Source organism: Oryctolagus cuniculus, chromosome 4 (assembly GCF_964237555.1).
Source record: "Oryctolagus cuniculus chromosome 4, mOryCun1.1, whole genome shotgun sequence".
NCBI lineage: Eukaryota > Metazoa > Chordata > Mammalia > Lagomorpha > Leporidae > Oryctolagus > Oryctolagus cuniculus.
In genome coordinates this window covers 139170793-139190284 of record NC_091435.1, presented here as the reverse complement: position 1 = coordinate 139190284, position 19492 = coordinate 139170793, and the positions used below count along the sequence as shown (strand labels likewise).

Below are 19492 nucleotides of genomic sequence, written 5' to 3'. Positions count from 1 at the left end.
TGGGCTCTGGTTCGAGTCCCAGCTGCTCTACCTTTGATCTGCCTCTCTGCTATGAACTGGAAAAGTAATTAGAAGATGGCCCAAATCCTTGGGCCCCTGCACCTGTGTAGGAGTCCTGGAAGAAGCTCCTGGCTCCTGGCTTTGGATTGGCCCAGCTCTGGCCACCGAAGCCATTGGGAGAGTGAAACAACAGATGGAAGACTTTTCTCTCTCTTCGTCTGCCTCTTCCTTTCTGTAATTCTACCTTTCAAATAAATCAATCTTTTTAAAAAATCTTATGAAAAATTTCAAATATACTCAAAGTGCATAGACTTAGTTTACTGACTACCATGTGCTTATCTCTTGGATTCAACATCTGTCATCTCATGGTCAGTGAACTTATTTCACTTATTCCCTACCGATTTCCCTCCTTTTACTGTGTTATTTTGAAGCAAACTCTTAATCATTTCACTTGATTGATAAATATCTCAATTTTTATTTCTAGAAGATATTTGGTGCAACCACATTACTATATCATGCCTTTAAAAATTAACAAACTGTAATACCAAACTATCTAGCCAACACTGACATTTCCAATTGCCTTATAAATGTCAATTTTTCTTTTTATAGCTTATATGAATTAAGATCTAAATTAAGGACTACATATGGCTATCTTGACAACTTTTATTTTTTATGACTTATTTTTTTATTTGAAAGGCAGAGTTGGGACTGGGTAGAGATCTTGCATACACTGGTTCTCTCACCAAATGGCTACAATGGCTGGAACTGAGCCAGACCGAAGCCAGGTGTCTGGAGCCAGGAGCTTCTTCTAGGTCTCTCATGTGGGTGCAGGGGTCCAAGCACTTGGACCATCTTCTGCTTTCCCAGGCTATTAGCAAAGAGCTGGATCGGAAGTGGAGCAGCCAGGACTCGAGCCTTTGCCTGTATGGGATGCTGGCATTGTTATTTACTAGCATTCAGCCTATCACTTTCTCTTACTTCATTTACATTTCTTACTTTTTTGCAACTCTAGTACACAGAATTGAATAGATTATAATCCTTTGTCATGATGTACTATCATCATGGGTCCCTGCAGACCCCTCTTTTTATTTCTTGTGTGTGATTGTTTTGCAGTTGTAACAATGAACCCTTAATCCAACAAAAACGCTCAAGATCTTGACGTTACTTTACACTTAGCTGTGTATTTCTTCCCCATTCCATGTCTCAGCATCACCTCAACATGGCTACCCTCATCTTGAGTCTAGTGTTTATTGTTCTTTTGCTTCTCTTATTGTATAGCCTTCTTTCATTAACATGTATTTTTTTACAAAATTAAATTGTTAATTTTACTTCCTGCATATCACATTGTACTTAAATTTATAATATTGATTTTTAATTTATACCTGAGTAACCCATATTGTTGTATGTCATTGTATGAATATTACCAGTCCATATGTTTATTCTCCTAATTATAGGTGCTTGATTTGTTTTGTATGTTTTCAGGGGTTAGCAACTGCAAAAGGAGCTGTTCCTTTTGACTTTACTATTTTAAATGAATCTCATTTTGTTTTTCATAAAGAAAAGCATCTATTAGAAGTAGTACTTGGTGGCCGGTTCCGAGGCTCAATAGGCTAATCCTCCGCCTGCGGCGCCGGCACCCCGGGTTCTAGTCCCAGTCTGGGCGCTGGATTCTGTCCCTGTTGCCCCTCTTCCTGGCCAGCTCTCTGCTGTGGCCAGAGAGTGCAGTGGAGGATGGCCCAAGTGCTTGGGCCCTGCACCCCATGGGAGACCAGGAAAAGCACCTGGCTTTGGATCAGCGTGGTGCGCTGGCCGCGGTGGCCATTGGAGAGTGAACCAATGGCAAAGGAAGACCTTTCTCTCTGTCTCTCTCTCTCACTGTCCACTCTGCCTGTCAAAAAAAAGAAAATAGTACTTGGTATAGAATGGATGAGACAACTATATCTGTTATCCAGAGGGCACTCTACTAGATAGCCTTGAAAAGTTACCTGTAACTTGACCAGTAGGAGCTTACTGATATGCTATTTGAGAGTTTTGTTGAATAGTTCAGTGATGAGAATGAAATAGGACTCTATGATCCTAGCAATAAAACCCAGAGACTTGTTCTTTTTTATTTAAAAGGAATGGGGAGGTAGATTTGTAATTCTTGCACGTTCTGACATTATTTTGAATTATTGTTTGATACAGTTACAGAGAAGTAATTGCTTTTAAACAGGTCTACCAATAAAAAAGTGATGCCAATCCAAAGTTTATTCTTGACCATTTTGGTTTTATTTCATTGTTTAGGAGAAAAATGACCTAAAGCGTGCTGAATTCATGCTCCGAGAAGCAGATAAACTGGGATGTAGACAGTTTGTTACTCCTGCTGATGTGGTTTCAGGCAATCCTAAACTTAATTTAGCCTTTGTAGCTAATCTGTTTAATACATACCCATGCCTGCACAAGCCTGATAATAATGACATCGATATCAATTTATTGGAAGGTATGTTCTTTCTGCCTTTAATTGACTCACTGTGTTGATTGATTGTACTATACTGTCAGAGGTAGGGCCTGTGGTAGGAGATGAAGTGTGCTATGTAGGCATGTGTGTCCATGAGAAAGGTCAACTTACAGAAAGTGGTTGTTGGTTTATGTTAAAAAAGAATACTGGGGTAAATTTTACTTATCTGTCATTTCTCTGTAAGAATTCAGTAAAAACTATCATACATTTAAAATATTCTTATAAATTATCACATAACATTATCACCAATAGTGACAATGAATTATCTATTGGAAAAATAATTATTTGTAGATTTTTTCTCCTTTGACTCCAGTATTGTTCTCTTTTTAATATTTTTAATGTATATGAAAATTATAATATTCATTACTTGTCTTGTGTGTGAGCTATCATTACCTGTCTCATAATATATAATACTTTCCTATTTTGCTTCATGAAATGCAGATTTGACCCCTCCTAATGTAGGTACTGTACTTAGTACTTTTCTATACTCTATTAATACCCTCATTCTGAATGTTCTTTTTATTACCACTATTTATTCTTTTGATCTGGGTTAATATTTATTTTTTGCTTTGTTCATGCTGTGTTATTTCTGTCTTAATATGCCTATAGAATGAATGACTACAAGCAAGAAACACAAATGAAGCTTAACTAAATAACAGAGAAAGGCTTTAATTATATAAACTCTTACCGTATTTGCCTTCTATAATGATGGGATATTATAGTTGTAAACGCATTAGAATTTTGACAATTGGACTTCATGATTTGATGTAAAGTCTTGACCCCTCTCCTGAGATAAAACTTATCTTTTATCACAAGTCATCTTTGAAAGGATTAATTTAGTTCCATAACAGATTATTTTGTATTATTTAGTTATGTTACATTTACTCGGTGTCATTGAAGCTTACAATATATGAATTGTCATAATGACAATTATGACATTCTCAATGTCAAGTTCTTTCTCCTTATCTCTTGTTTCCCAGTCTCTCTTTTTTTCCCCCTGCTCATATTCTCACATAATGTGCAGTTATACCCATTGTAGTATCAGAATCAACAGAAAAAACAATGATGGCAGTTCTCAGGCAGAGGGGCCAGTCCTGTTGCTTTCTCTCTTGTTACTCCTATTGGGAAAAGGTGGTCCTCAAGTAGAGAATGTTTTTGTCATGAATTTGACGTTGTAGTGTTCCTTGTCCTACACAACTCACCCCCAATTCCTTCTTCCCCAGTGAGACAGAATGAGAACTCAGTTTCATGATCTTTTGCCCTTTTACTGCCACAACCAGAGTTCCAGTGTCCTTGTCACCTCGTAATTACAGTTTTGTGATTAATGAAAGAAATGTCACATTTATCAAATACATGTGAGAAAGTATGATTAATTCACTACACTCTTTCTGAAGGTCCAGTAAAATAAAGACTGTATTCTCTACATAGATTTGTAACTGAGAGGGAAAATAAACCAAAATGTAGATATTTTGGCAAAGACACATGTAGAGTGAGAGAGAAGAATTTCTTTAAAAAATTCGGTAAAAAGGATGACTGCTAAGTTTTTATCAGTCTGGAAAATTTCAAGATCACTTTGTGTCTTAACAGTAGAAGGCATTGTTTAGAGTGGCATATTAAAAATGATCTGCTTTTTATAGTCACTAAATTCTTGCTAGATATCTTTTTCCAACTTACTCGCTCTCCTATTTTCATGTTTGAATTATTTTGCTAGTGTTCAGCATGCTTTTGGAATTTTTCAGTGTGAACAGGATTGCTAAATATTTCCATTATTTTTACCATATTGATTAAGAAGATCCTATGGGAAATATTTATCAACCATTTGTATTTATAACATATGTATGTCCTGATGCATCTGACTTTGACTGTTGGAATATTTTCCTCCTTAAATTTGTGTTTTTATAGATCCTGATTAAATTTGAAACTTGACCTAACCACATCCCAAATTCATATATTAGTATGCCCTCACTGGCAGAGAATTTTATCTCTAGGATTAAGAAAACATTAAAAGCTCAATTAAATAATAAACATTCGTATTCAATTGAGTCAACTGCGTGGGCTACATTTAGAGAAACCATCTCAGAATTCATTTGTGGTGATGGGAAGTACATAGGCCACAGAATTAGAAAGACTGTGTTCAAATCATGGTTCCACCATTTAATATCTGAGTAGACTATGAGTCTTGGTTTACTCACTTACGTAACAGGGCTAATAAAACTTATTTTGAAGAGTTACAGAGCAAGTTAACTGTGGTCCTGAATGAAAGTGTTTAACATGCATAATGTATTTATTAATGATCAGGGCAGGAGGAGGAAAGCATTTAATACATCACAGAGTATTTAGTGAGTGTTAAATACATTTGAGTTCCTTTTCTTTCCTCTTAGTAACCTGCTTTTAATATATTGATTATTTTTCTTGAAACTTTTAACAGTTACAGATGCCAATTTGCCCCTGCAAATGAATGTTTTATAGTTCTGTCTTGTATACTGGAAATTAAGCTTTTGTACATCTAAGATTTCTATAGTTGTCTGCAATCCAAACAGCATTTTCCAATCTGGGATACATATGTTTCTGTAATGCTTTATCGTGGCTCTTGCACAAATGCGTAGTGCTTCTAGCTTTGAGCATTTATTTACCAAGACAACTTGAAACAGTATCAGATAAATAAATGCTCACTTATAAAATCAATTTACCTTTCCAGGTATTAAAGATTAAAATGCTAATTGTTTAATTGGGAATAACAGGAAGAAATATGAACCTTTGCCGCTTATCCAAATGCAAGTTTAGTGCCTTTTAAAATATTCATTGTATCATCAGGTTACCCAACTGCAGATATTTTAGTTAAAAATTAAGCCATTGAGACACTATCACTTTGTAATTTTGACATAATTTAGATTTTGCTAGCTGGAAGTAATGTAAAAAAAACTTTCTAATTACTAGACCAGAAATTATGTAAAATATAAAAAATTCTCAAATTACTAGAACAAAAAAATATAGTAGTAGTAATACAGAGACAGCTACAAGGTTAATCCAGGGCCCATGCATCAGGCTTCAGGTCATGACATAAAGGGGATAATCCAGTGACTTAATTTGTGCTTGTTTGATAACTCCTAAACAAGGCAGGTAAGGATTCTAGGAATAGTTAGGTTAACTTGATGCTTTTTATAAAAGGTTCTTGTATACACTGTTTATTGTAAAGTGGTTGTGGCGGATACAGTAAGCTGATTAGTTACCTTTTATGAAGACCAGAGGAAAATTTAAGTACGAAATACATGCCTATGTAATTTTAATAGAGGAAGAATTAAAGCAGATTTTGGGAAAGCTGTTAGGTAATGGTATCAAGAGCTACATGAAAACCTATTGGGAAGTTTTTCCTGAATCAGTGGCACGAATAACAGAACACATTGGATCTGACAAGGTTTTGTTTCTTATTCTGGGTGTACACGTCTATACCATTTCTGGCCCTGGATCTGAATGTGACTGTAGATGTGGCTCTATAGGAATGGGCCCTGGAGCTCATGCTGTTACACATTTGTCTGCCAGATAGTCCTGGGAGTCTCACAAGGGCCAAAGTCTAGAGTGACCTGATTTTGCCTACGGTTTAGAAGCAACTAGAAGTTTAAATATTTCCACTGGGGGTGTCTGGTGATAAGATAGATGCGGGGCTGTTCTGTTGCACCCCAGCTTTGTTGAAGAACAAATGACAACATTACAGGGAGTCACTTAGCATTGTCAGCTGATGACTGGAAGGCAGACTTGGCAGGGATGGCCCACATCTCTGCCTACCTGTGCTACACCATAAGCCACGTTTTCCTGATGGATCGTAAACTCTGCTCTGAAGGGAACGCTCTGGGAAGCAGCTTAACTACAGACAAAACAATAGTGCTTGCGGGAGTTATCTTGGTCATCTCTGATGTTCAGGAACTTAGTATGATGAAATGTGTCTTTCTCTTAGCACCCTGAGTGGGGTCTGTGTTCCTCATGTGTTTTCCATAGTGACAATCTAAGATAACTCAGAAAGTCTGTAAGATAGCTATATCTCTCATTGCCTATTTTCATATGGCCTGCATTCCAAAGTATAGGTCTGGGTGCCCAGAAACGTTCCTATACAAAACCATCATCTGTACAGATTTAGTACCTCTACACTGGGAAATGTGTAGTTTCTCATTATCTTTTTATTTATTTATTTATTTATTTTTTGACAGGCAGAGTGGACAGTGAGAGAGAGAGACAGAGAGAAAGGTCTTCCTTTGCCGTTGGTTCACCCTCCAATGGCCGCCGTGGCCAGCGCGCTGCGGCCGGCGCACCGCGCTGATCCGATGGCAGGAGCCAGGAGCCAGGTGCTTCTCCTGGTCTCCCATGGGGTGCAGGGCCCAAGCACCTGGGCCATCCTCCACTGCACTCCCTGGCCACAGCAGAGAACTGGCCTGGAAGAGGGGCTACCGGGACAGAATCCAGCGCCCCGACCGGGACTAGAACCCGGTGTGCCGGCGCCGCTAGGCGGAGGATTAGCCTACTGAGCCGCGGCGCCGGCCAGTTTCTCATTATCTATTTAGGATACTGCTATTACCCTGACTACTGAGAGATCTTTGTTTTATTATTGTTTAATAAAGCAATAGTCCCTTTTACATCTAATCATAACTCCAGCCTATGAAAGTTCATCTTACATTTCTGCACAGTGCGATGTGTGGCTCAGTAGCACCGGTAGTTCAGAGGTATCAAATAAGGGAATCTAAATGGAGAGATTTACAGTAAATGGAGGCTTCCTAGATAGTGAGGGGAAGGGACTTTGGCAAGGAAGAGATTTTTTTTTTCTCTCTCTAAAGAAATTGTAGTATCTAAAGTACAATAGCTAAGTGTGTATGTCCCATTTGTACCTGCCAGAATGGGTTAAAGTAGTTCCTGATTCCTTTTGTTCTGAATCATCAGAGTGAATTTGTATCTTACTATAGGAGAAAGCAAGGAAGAAAGGACGTTTCGGAACTGGATGAATTCCTTGGGGGTCAACCCTTACATTAATCATCTGTACAGGTAAGTATTCTGCTCTGTTCAGCTTTCCTGGGGGAGTCCAGCTGTTCAAGTTTCAAACTGTAGGTGTGTTGATATGAGAACATTTTCTCAAATCGCAAGAATTTTAGCCAACATATAAAGTTTCAGAATGTTTGAAATTAGCAATACAATCGATTTTAAAAGAAAATATACTCTTTAAAAAGATAAGAATATAGTAACAGTTAATTTTTTAAAAATCATTTCAGCGACAGACACACAGACAGAGAAAGCTCCTATTGCTGGTGGTTATCTGCAATGGCCAGTACCAGACCAGGCCGAAGCCAAGAGCCATGAACGTAATCCACATCTCTCACATGGCTGTCAGGGACCCAGCTACTCCAGCCGTTACCTGCTGCCTCCCAGGGTGCTCATTACAGGAAGGTGGAATTGGGAGTGGAGCTGGGATTTGAACTCGGTCATTCGAACATGGGATGTAGGACCCCAGACTGGCTGCTTAATTGCTAGGTCAGACACCTACCCCTAATTTTTTTTGATGATATGAGGAAACAATTTAGTAAAGATGGTCCTTAATCTTTTGTAGTTATTGGTGATGAAAATAATAAATTATTTCAATTCTAACAGATCAGAATAATAGTAATATTTAATAAATTATTTTTTCATTAATTCAGTATTTTTAATATAATTCATATTTTTCATTTAATGTTACCAAAACCTCAATTACATCACAATATTTTCCCATACTTTTTCCAGTTTGTAAAAACAACTTGTTTTCCTTGGATCATTGTTGTAATTTATCTTATTTTTTCTTTTTTATACATGATCATTCATTTTAAACATGGGTAGAACTAAAAAATATTTTACTAAATAATTTATTGTGCTGTCTGGTGGTGCTAACAATGTATCTTTCTAGGTGTCCATGAGAGGAAACTCTTCTCAATTTATTGTAGAACTCCCAGTTTATCTTGAAAATCTAGAGCAGAGGATGGACGTTTGGTGCCACAGCTGACATTGCTTGGAACACCTACATGCCATATCAGAGTGCCTGAGTCTGGGGCAAGCTCTGCTTCTGGTTCCAACTTCCTGCTCATGTACACCCTAGGTGGCAGCAGTTGATGGCTCAAGTATTTGGGGCTTGACATCCATATGGAAGACGCAGGTTGAGTCTTGGACTCACGGCTTTGACCTGGCCCAGCCCTAGCTGTTGCTGGCATTTGGAGAATGAATCAGTTTTTAAATTGGCAGAGCTCAACTTTAGCTAGGAAAAGTTCTAGTTAACTAAATCTGTTGAAAATGAGCATACTAAGGAAACTCCTTAAAGAAGGTTAAATTATTATTTAACCATCAACTGAAGGTTAATGTCATAACAGACCAAGTTCACTGACTAACTGATGATTTGTGATGCAGTACTTTCTGCTCTAGCTATATATTTAAAATGTTAAAAATCTGAAATCAGTATTGCCTTATTATGGAAACCATCTTCGATATGCTAGACTAATATTTGAAAAACTCTTAAAGGATTTGCACATTGCAGTTACATGAAAAGATATATACATCAGTTAGACTGGAGCTCCCATAATAGTAGCCAGGCAGTTGAAACTCAAATACTGGAGGTAAGCAGGAATGAAATCTTTACAAACGGATTTGAAAGAATGTCTATAAGATATAGTTGAGAAAAAAGAATAATAGGTCTGGTATGGTCCAGTTTTTATTGAAAAATTTAGAAGGTAACTGTGTGGGAATTTTTAAAGAATATCTGGAATGGTACATGACAAACTGTATGTAACCTGGATAGTAGGAGCAAAAAAAGTAAGGAAACTTTTAATTTTTGTAACTTAAATATGGTATGAGTTCTTTAATTTTTTTATCCTGATATGTGATATCAGGGTGCATGTGTGCATGTATTTCTATTATAATAAGTGTGTATTTTAAAAGAGAATCAATATTTGTTAGACTTATGGTAACTCATTAATGTCAAGAACAAGAATTCTGTATGGTTGGCAGTAGAAAAGAAGAACTGACCAACTTCTTTAAAAATTTTTTTTTATTTTTTTGACAGGCAGAGTTAGGCAGTGAGAGAGACAGAGAGAAAGGTCTTCCTTTTCCGTTGGTCACCCCCCCCCCCCCAAATGGCTGCTACAGCCGGTGCGCTGTGCCAATCCAAAGCCAGGAGCCAGGTGCTTCCTCCTGGTCTCCCATGCGTGTGCAGGGCCCAAGCACTTGGGCCATCCTCCATTGCCTTCCCGGGCCACAGCAGAGAGCTGGACTGGAAGAGGAGCAACTGGGACAGAATCCGGCGCCCCGGTGCCGGCACCACAGGCGGAGGATTAGCCTAGTGAGCCGCCGTGCCAGCCCTGACCAACTTTTTAGTTAGATATCTGGGTATAGTTTTATAGATCTTGAAATGCTAGTGCAGGGCTTCTAGGCATATGTAATTTGTTTTCTTTGGAAAGAGAGTGTTACTTTCAGAAGCTTCTCAGAAGTAATATAGCCTTACAGACAATCATCAGTAGTAAAGCAACAAGTGGAGGTCTAGTTGGCACCAGAACCATGTATTCTTGAATTTGAGTCTGGATCATATTCCTAAAGCTGCCCGTTAAGCATTTCTAGCTCACTACCTGCAGAATAAGAAATCATCAAAAAGTTCATGGGAGGGGCATATTATGAAAAAACTGCATTTAAAATTTGTTTGCATTAAAATAAGCTTATCTTTTAATTCTGTTTATCCATGCATTTTTTGAAGTACCCATTTATATCTGGCCTATACTAAAGCAATTAGAATAATTTATATTGGTTATAAATGAAAATTCTCTAAGCAAGTTGTTGGATATCTTTAAAATTCTTATTTATTTACTTGAGAGGCAGAGAGAGAGAGAGAGAGAGAGAACGAACAAGAATGCTCCCAATCCTCTGGTTTGCTCCCCAAACACCTGCAATGACAACGATGAGTAGAACTGATCTGGGACTGAAGCCGGGACTCAGAAATGCAACCTAGGTTTCCCATGTAGTTGGTAGAAATCCAATTACATGAGCCATAACTGCTGTCTTCTAGGGCCTGCATTAATAGGAAGCTGGAGTCAGGAATTGAACAGGCACACTGACACCTGATGTAGGCATCCTAATAAGCAGCTTAACCACTAGGCCAACTACCTGCCCCTAAATATATTTAAGCATTATTAGTTCTAGGGTTTTTCTATGACCAGTTGGTTCTGATTGTGTTCTCCTAGGCCTCAGTTTTCCTGTTTACAGAACATGAATAATAATATCATACTACATAGGAGTAAGAATGAATTTTCTTCTTAAATCATTATTTTTAATTTTTACTATAAAGAGAACAGACTTCATGTATTTAATAGGTACGGTTCTAAGAAAATAACCATACTTCCCTCCCTCCCCCAGTTCCTCTTCTTCCTTCCCTTCTTTTCATTAATTTTTGCAAAGACATACTTTTTTAAAGGATTTATTTATTTATTTGAAAGTCAGAGTCATACAGAGAGAAAGGAGAGGCAGAGAGAGAGAGAGAGAGAGAGAGAGAGGGGTAGGTCTTCCATCGACTGGTTCACTCTCCATTTGGCCACATGGCTAGAGCTACACTGATCCAAAGCCAGTGCCAGGAGCTTCCTCCAGGTCTCAGGGGCCCAGCGACTTGGGCTATCGTCTACTGCTTTCCCAGGCCATAACAGAAAGCTGGATTGGAAGAGGGGCAGCCAGCACTCAAACTGGTATCCATATGGGATGCCAGCACTGCAGGCGGTGGCTTTACCCTCTATGCCACAGTGCCAGCCCTACAAAGACATTTTAATCCATTCTATAATCTGTATATTAACACAGGGTTAATTCACCACCAACTGTGGAAGACCACAGTTCCACAGGAGTATAAACAAGGGCTAAAAACAAGGATCATGTCACAAGATGTCTGTTTTGTACATAAAATTTCTTTTCTATTCTATATTAACTGCCATATATCAGAGAAAACACATGATATTTATCTTTTTGAAACTGGCTTATTTCACTAAATATAATGGTTTCCAGTTGCATTCATTTTGTTGCAAAAGACAGGATTTTGTTCTTTTTTATGGCTGAGTAGTATTCCATATGTTTATATACCACATTTTCTTTATCTAGTCAGCAGTTGATTCCATATCCTAGCTATTGTGAATTGAGCTGCTATAAACATAAGGGTACAAATAACTTTTTCACATGCTGATTTCATTTCCTTTGGGTAAATTCCCAGGAGTCAGATGGCTGAGTCATCTACTTTCAGATTTCTGAGGACTCTCCATGCTGTCTTCCATATTGCTATACCAGTTGACATTCCCACCAACTGTACAGTAAGGTGTCTTTTTTTCACAACCTCATCAATATTTATTATTTTTTATTTTTGGATGATAGACATCCTAACTGGAGTTTTATTTACATTTCCCTGATGGCTTGTGAGCCTGAGTATTTTTTTTTTAATTTATTTGACAGAGTTAGTGTGAGAGAGAGACAGAGAGAATAGTCTTCCTTCCTTTGGTTCACCCCCCAGATGGCCGCTACGGCCGGCGCTGTGCCGATCCGAAGCCAGGAGCCAGGTGCTTCTTCCTGTTCTCCCATGCGGGTGCAGGGCCCAAGCACTTGGGCCATCCTCCACTGCACTCCCAGGCCACAGCAGAGAGCTGAACTGGAAGAGGAGCAACCGGGACTAGAACCTGGCACCCATATGGGATGCCAGCGCCGCAGGCATATGATCAGCCAAGTCAGCCACGGTGCCGGCCTGATCCTGAGTTCATGAGTCTGTTGACCATCTGAATTTCATCCTTTGAAAAATGCCCATTCAAGTCCTTTGCCCATTTCTTAACTGGATTGTTTGTTTTGTTGTTGAGTTTCTTGAGCTGTTTATTGATCATGGATATTAATCCTTTACCAGTGATAAAGAATATTCATGAAATAGGTGAGATTCTAGAACTTATGTGAATACTTGAGTGATTTTTAAAAAAATACAAAATTCTCCACATACATGTAGATAACCTAGTCAGGTCTTAATTGTCTTGGTGTTAAACTTCCCCCTCCATTACTCAGCACAGAGCCCTGCCCCCTTCACTGCCACAGTGTCAATGCAAAGTAATTTTAATATGAATTTTAGTGAACATAACTCAGTGGGTAAGATATTGAATGAGAAAAGCTGCATAATATTTTATAAAACTAACAATTTAAAAAAACAATTGCTATTGTTTTACATCCTTATACAGAGCAGAAAAAAAGACTTTACAGACATACTTTAAGCTTCTTAGGAAAATGTAATTTTCTGAATCCAAAGTAGACTGCTCTTCTTACTTTAAGAACTCCTACTTGCTCATAAATTCCTTCCTCTTAACCTTTATTATTGAACATGAACAGCTGCCTACTGAGTAGCTGTGACTTTTCTATAATTATTTTTAAAGTTTAAAAAAATGATACAGGAGGGGTGCCAGTGTTGTGGGTAAAGCCATATGGGTGCAGGTTTATGTCCTGGATGCTCCACTTCCAATTTAGCTAATGGCTTAGGAAAAGCAGAGAAAGATGGCCCAAGTATTTGGGCCCCTTCCACCCACGTGGGAGACCTTGATGAAGCTCTTTGATTGTGGCTTAGGCCTGGATTAGCCCTAGCTGTTGTGGCTATCTGGGAAGTGAACCAGTAGATGGAAGATCTTTCTCTCTCCCTCTCCCTCTCCCTCTTCCTCTCCCTCTTTCTGTAAATCCGACTTTCGAATAAATAAATAAATCTTCAAGATGATACATTAAGTAATACACATTTATTCTCACTGTACAAGGTTCAGAAAATGTATAAGCATATACAACAAAATACATGATAATTCTCCCCTAATCCCTCTCATACACCTTTTTCCTGTTACTGGGGTCATTGCTATGTGCAAAGGAGCACATATAGGTATATAAACGCATTAGACTCTAAGTTTTTACAAAATAAATTAGATCAAAGTATAGGAAATATCCTGCGACTTTTTAGAACAATGTATCTTGTAAAACTTTTCATATCAGTATATGATCTACCTATGCCTAATGGTAGCCCAGGAGTTCATCGTATGGGTATTTTACTCAGCAGCCCCTCCCTGCCAGACATTGAAGCTGTTCCCAGATTTATAATACCACGGATGTATGTCCTTATATGTATATGAGGGGGCTGCAAAAAGTTCATAGAAAATGTGCATTTTCTCTTAATTCCATTTCCCATGAACTTTTTGAAACCTTTTATATCTTTGTAAACATTTATGCAGGAAATTTGGGTGGAAGTGCTGGATCAAATGATATCTCCTTTTATTTTTAAGCATTAAATGAGCCTGCTGTGTTTTTAAAGAACTAAGTGCATCTCTGGTACACCTCATAACATCAGCTAGCACCAACATTTACTCCTCCTCCCTCTGTTCAGTGACCTTGCAGATGCGTTAGTGATCTTCCAGCTGTATGAAATGATCCGAGTGCCAGTCAACTGGAGCCATGTCAACAAACCTCCTTACCCTGCTCTTGGAGGGAACATGAAGAAGGTGACTATGGATATGTCATTATTGTTCTGAGCATTTCATAATACTTGGTTAAAGTGTTGTCTGTCCCCATTCAACCTCAAATGTGTTAAGCTTAATCATTGTTTTACAAGTTTGCTTTAATAAAATTTGGAAAGATGAAGACAGTCTCCCCAGTGAGACATTTTATATAATGGCCTTATTCTTTAGCAAGTTGTTTTACTTAATGTTCTTTGATATGCCCTGTAACTTTATAATCCCTCTAACTTTTCAGATCTTCCTGGCTATTATTTTATTTATTTAGTAAGCAGATATTAATTGATTACTACAGAACACTGCTGTGTAAGGTATAAAAAAAGTACTAGTCATTAAGTTGGTCCTTAGAAAGTTCTAAGGAAGTCAAGCAGATGTATTTGCAAGTAACTACAATGTAGTTCATTGTAAGGAAAAGGAATATTGTGAGTTTGAAGCAAGAAAAGACCTTAGGCTGCATTTACCATGAAATAGCTTTGTTAAAGGAGGCTGTATTTGAATTAGACCTTGAGAAATAGATAGAATTATGTCTCAAGGAAACTGGAAAAGGGGCTGAAGATAAAGCAAAGAGAGAGTGGTAGGAAAGTATAAAGTATGTTTCTGGAAACTTAGGAAAGTCATTTTACTATATCAGAGGATTCTATAGTTAAGCAGTGAATGGGAACACTGTATTTGGATAGGAGTAAAGTGGTGAATACCTTGATTGAAGAGCCTGGGCTTCACACCGTAAGCAACAGGACGCATTAACTATTTTTGAAGAGGGCAGTGACTTGATGAGCATTGGTGGGAGAATATCGGGCAGCTGTGTGGAGAGAGATGCTTGTCCTTTTTTTTTTTTTTTTTTTTTTTTAAATTTTGACAGGTAGAGTTATAGACAGTGAAAGAGAAAGAGAGAAGGGTCTTCCTTCCCGCCTGGGAGACCCGGAAGAAGTTCCTGGCTCTTGGCTTCAGATTGGCACAGCTCTGGCCGTTGCAGCCAACTGAGGAGTGAACCAGTGGATGGAAGACCTCTCTCTCTCTCTCTTTCTCTCTCTCTCTCTGCCTCTCCTCTCTCTCTGTGTAACTCTTTAAATTAAATAAATAAATCTTTAATAAAAAAAGAAATAGTGTTTTAGTAACTGTGATGTGGAAATGAGGATACAACATTGCATATATATGTGATGTGAATCTAATTTGTTTAAATACACTTGTAAATATGCATTCAAAATGGACTTCAAGTCTTCCTCTACATTTCTAAAAGGAACATGTATTTATAGACTTTGTAATTTAAAAAACATAAGACTTTAAAAGAAATACATCATATTAAAAGTTAAAAGGGGGCCAGTGTTGTGGTGCAGGGAGCTATGCTGCTGCCTGATGCCATCATCCCTTATTGGAATGCCAGTTTGAGGCCTGGCTGCTCCGTTTCCAGTCCAGCTCCCTACTAATGCACCTGGGAAAGCAGCATAAGATGGCTCAAATACTTGGGCCCCTGCCACCCATGTGGGAGACCTGAATGGAGCTCTGGGCTCGCAGCATCAGCCTGTCCAGCCCCAGCCACTGGGAAAATGAAACAGTAGAAGGAAGATTCTCTCTCTCTCTCTCTCTCTCTTTCTCTTTCTCTCTCTTTCCCCCTCTTCCTCTCTTTGTCACCCTGCACTTCAAATAAATAAATAAATAGTTTTAAAAAGTGTAATTATAAGAAATTTACATACATTTTTTAACATTTCTAGTGGTTGGATTTCCTACTTTTTTTTTTTGAAGATTTATTTATTTGAAAGTCAGAGTTATACAGAGAGAGGAGAGGCAGAGAGAGAGAAAGGTCTTCCATCCGATGGTTCACTCCCCACTTGGCCGCAACGGCCAGAGCTGTGCCGAACTGAATCCAGGAGCCAGGAGCTTCTTCCAGGTTTCCAATGTGGGTGCAGGGGCCTAAGGACTCGGGTCATCTTCTACTGCTTTCCCAGGCCATAGCAGAGAGCTGGATCAGAAGTGGAGCAGCTGGGCCTCAAACCAGCGCCCATATGGGATGCTGGCGCTTCAGGCCAGGGCATTAACCCGCTGTGCCACAGCGCCGGCCCCATAATTTCCTACATTTTTAATTTCATTTGGTTTGCTTATACTTATGCTTTCATAAAAATGGAATTCAGAACACTTATTTACCTAATTTCACCTAAATGTTTCTTCAAAATTTCAGATGCAAAAGGTAACAGGAAAAGAGAAATCACTCCATTTAGTATAACTGGGATTTTAAAACGTTATTTATAGGAACCAGCTCTGTGGTGTAGTAGGTTAAGCCTTCACCTACTGGGCCAGCAGCCCATATGGGCACCAGTTTGGGTCCCAGATGCTGCTCTTCCAATTCAGCTCTCTGCTATGGCCTGGGACAGCAGTGGAAGATGGCCTACGTGCTTGAGCCCACATACCCACATGGTGGACCCAGAGGAGGCTCCCAGCTCCTGGCTCAGATCTGCTTGGCTCTGGCCATTTTGGCCATTTGGGGAGTGAACCGGTGGATGGAAGACCTCCCTCTCTGTCTCACCCTCCCCCACCCCGCCCCATGACTCTGCCTCTCAAATAAATAAATTAATCTTAAAAAAAGTAGTTAAAAATGTCACAAACGAATCATATACAGAATGCTTCCTTTCAACAAATAGTAGTTGTTTACAGAATGAAACATAATACCTAAAATAAATTCAAGATGTTTAAAAAATGATGAAGTGGTTTTTTTCCTAACATAGTATCACAGAGAATTATTTTATACACTTTGGATAGTCACCAGCAGACATCACTTTGCTTCATTTATAAAATTCATAAAACTGCACCATTAAATGTCTTAGTTTGTTATTTTTTCAATATTTCTTTTCCTTAGACTCCTATGCCCCATCTGTAACTCTTTTCACTGTCCAAATGATCTAAGCTTCACTTTTGTCCAAAGCATTTGAAGTGCTTGGCAATCATTTCTTCTAATCTCTCTGAAAGTGCACTCTCACATTTTTTCTCGTGTTGTGTTCATTCTTGCCTTTTTAGGTTCTTCATCTTTTAGCCTGACAACTCTAGGTATTTCCAAGTTCTCGGCCCAAAGCTCTTACCTTCCATATTTATATCCTTATGGAACAGATCCATCTATTTTCAAGGTTTAAGAACTAGTATAAGTATGGCTTACCTCTAAGAAACTAAGTTCTCATTCTTCCTCTACTTCTTACAATTTTTTTTTTTTTTAAGATTTAATTATTTGAGGGCCGGCGCTGTGGTGTAGCGGGTAAAAGCTGCTGCTTGCAGTGTGGGCATCCCATATAAGCACTGATTCTAGTCCTAGCTGTTCCTCTTCCAATCCAGCTCTCTGCTATGGCCTGGAAAATCAACAAAAATGACCAAAGTTCTTGGGCCCCCCCACCGGCATGGAAGACCTGGAAGAAGCTCCTGGCTCCTGGCTTTGGATTGGTGCAGCTCCAGCCATCGCGGCCATTTAGGGAATGAACCAGCGGCTGGAGGACCTCTCTCTGCCTCTGCTCTCTGTGACTCTGCCTCTCAAATAAATAAATAAATCTCTTTAAAAAGTTTTTAAAACGACTTATTTATTTTAGAGGCAGAATTACAGATAGAGAGGAGGAGACAGAAAGGTCTCTGTCCACTGGTTCACTCCTCAGAACTGGGCCAATCTGAAGGCAGGTGCCAGGAGCTTCTTCCAGGTCTCCCACACGGGTGCAGGGGCCCAAGGATTTGGGCCATCTTCTACTGCTTTCCCAGGCCATTAGCAGGGAGCTGGATTGGAAATGGAGCAGCCAGGACTCTAACTGGCGCTCATGATGGGATGCTGGTGCCACAGGTGGAGGCATAATTTACCACACCACAGCACCAGCCCCTCTTCCTCTACTTTAGTACCTCTCTAGATCTTGGGCGTGTTCTGCCAAATTTAGAACCAATGTTGGCAGAAAAAAAAACAAAAACAAAAACACATCTTTTCCTTTATGTTAGCACCTGTTTCTAGTTTTCCTTTCATTTTGGTCATCTCAGGATCTTCTTATTCCTCTACACTAGCAATCTTGGACTCCTTTCTCCACTTCATCTCCCTTAGAAATTTGGGTTAAGATATCAAGCAGATGGTCTCTCATTAAAACATATTTTATGCAAAAGTTATGATTTTCTAAAAAATTTTTTCATTGAATGAGTCTATGGAAAATATGGTGATTTTCCTCTCTCATGTTTACATAGTTTCATAGTTAATGTGCTGGTGTGATTTTCCATAAATAGGAATATATCCACTAAAAAAATTCTAGACATTTACGTGGCATATGTTTCTATTAAACAGGCATACTTTGACTCCTAGGAAAAATGAAGTATTGTGGAATATCATGTCATTGCATTTAAAAAAAATGAATTAATATCAAGAATTTATTAAGTAAACCAGGTAGATCTTACAGCATTTTTGCATCTTTATTTGTAACAAACAGAACTTTGGGAATTTATATTCTCCTGTAAAAATAACTCTTAATTTGTTTGCACAATTTCTAGTATTGTGTGCTTTCCTCATCTTTTCTAAAATTGTTCCTGTTTTTTTTAAGAGTTTATTTATTTGGCCGGCGCCACGGCTCACTAGGCTAATCCTCCGCCTTGCGGCGCTGGCACACCGGGTTCTAGTCCCGGTCAGGGTGCCGGATTCTGTCCCGGTTGCCCCTCTTCCAGGCCAGCTCTCTGCTGTGGCCGGGAGTGCAGTGGAGGATGGCCCAAGTGCTTGGGCCCTGCACCCCATGGGAGACCAGGATAGCACCTGGCTCCTGCCATCGGATCAGCGTGGTGTGCCAGCCACAGCACGCCGGCCGGCCGCGGCGGCCATTGGAGGGTGAACCAACGGCAAAGGAAGACCTTTCTCTCTCTCACTGTCCACTCTGCCTGTCAAAAAAAAAAAAAAAAAAAAAAGAGTTTATTTATTTGAAAGAGTTAGAGGAGAAGAGAGAAAGATATATATATATATCTCTGGATATCTGGATAAAGAATATGAGAGATGAAATTAAGATTCTTAATGAAACAATTACTTTTTTCTCAATTCCTTTATTTTTAAAAAATATTTATTTTATTTATTTGAAAGAGAGAGAGAGAAAGAGAGAGAGAGGGATAGAGTGAAAGAGAGAGAAAGAGAGGGAGAGAGGGAAAGAGAAAGAGAGAGAGAGGGAGAGAGGGAAAGAGAGAGGACTTCCACCCACTAGTTCACTCCTCAAATGGCCAAAAAGGCTGGAGCTGCACCGATCCAAAGCCAGGAGCCAGGAGCTTCTTCCAGGTCTCCCACGTGGGTGCAGGGGCCCAGGGACTTGGGCCATCTTTTACTGCTTTCCAGGCCATAACAGAGAACTGGATCAGAAGTGGAGCAGCCGAGACTCGAACCAGCATCCATATGGGATGGCAGCACTGCAGAGCAGGGCTTTAACCTACTATTCAACAGCACTGGCCCCTCTGCCCTTTAATTTTAAGTCTAAACAAAGAA

The 19492-nt window shown here is 39.2% G+C and overlaps 1 protein-coding gene across 2 annotated transcripts in view; it reads left to right on the top strand.

The window, feature by feature from the left end:
• The window catches only part of PLS1 (plastin 1), a 142396-nt gene that overhangs the window by 114188 nt on the left and 8716 nt on the right, over window positions 1-19492 (top strand). For both annotated transcript variants that reach the window (XM_002716570.5, XM_070072688.1), the window contains 3 exons: window positions 2284-2479; window positions 7447-7525; window positions 13908-14022. In XM_002716570.5, the coding sequence (XP_002716616.1) occupies window positions 2284-2479; window positions 7447-7525; window positions 13908-14022 (390 nt within the window). The remainder of the gene's footprint in view (window positions 1-2283; window positions 2480-7446; window positions 7526-13907; window positions 14023-19492) is intronic.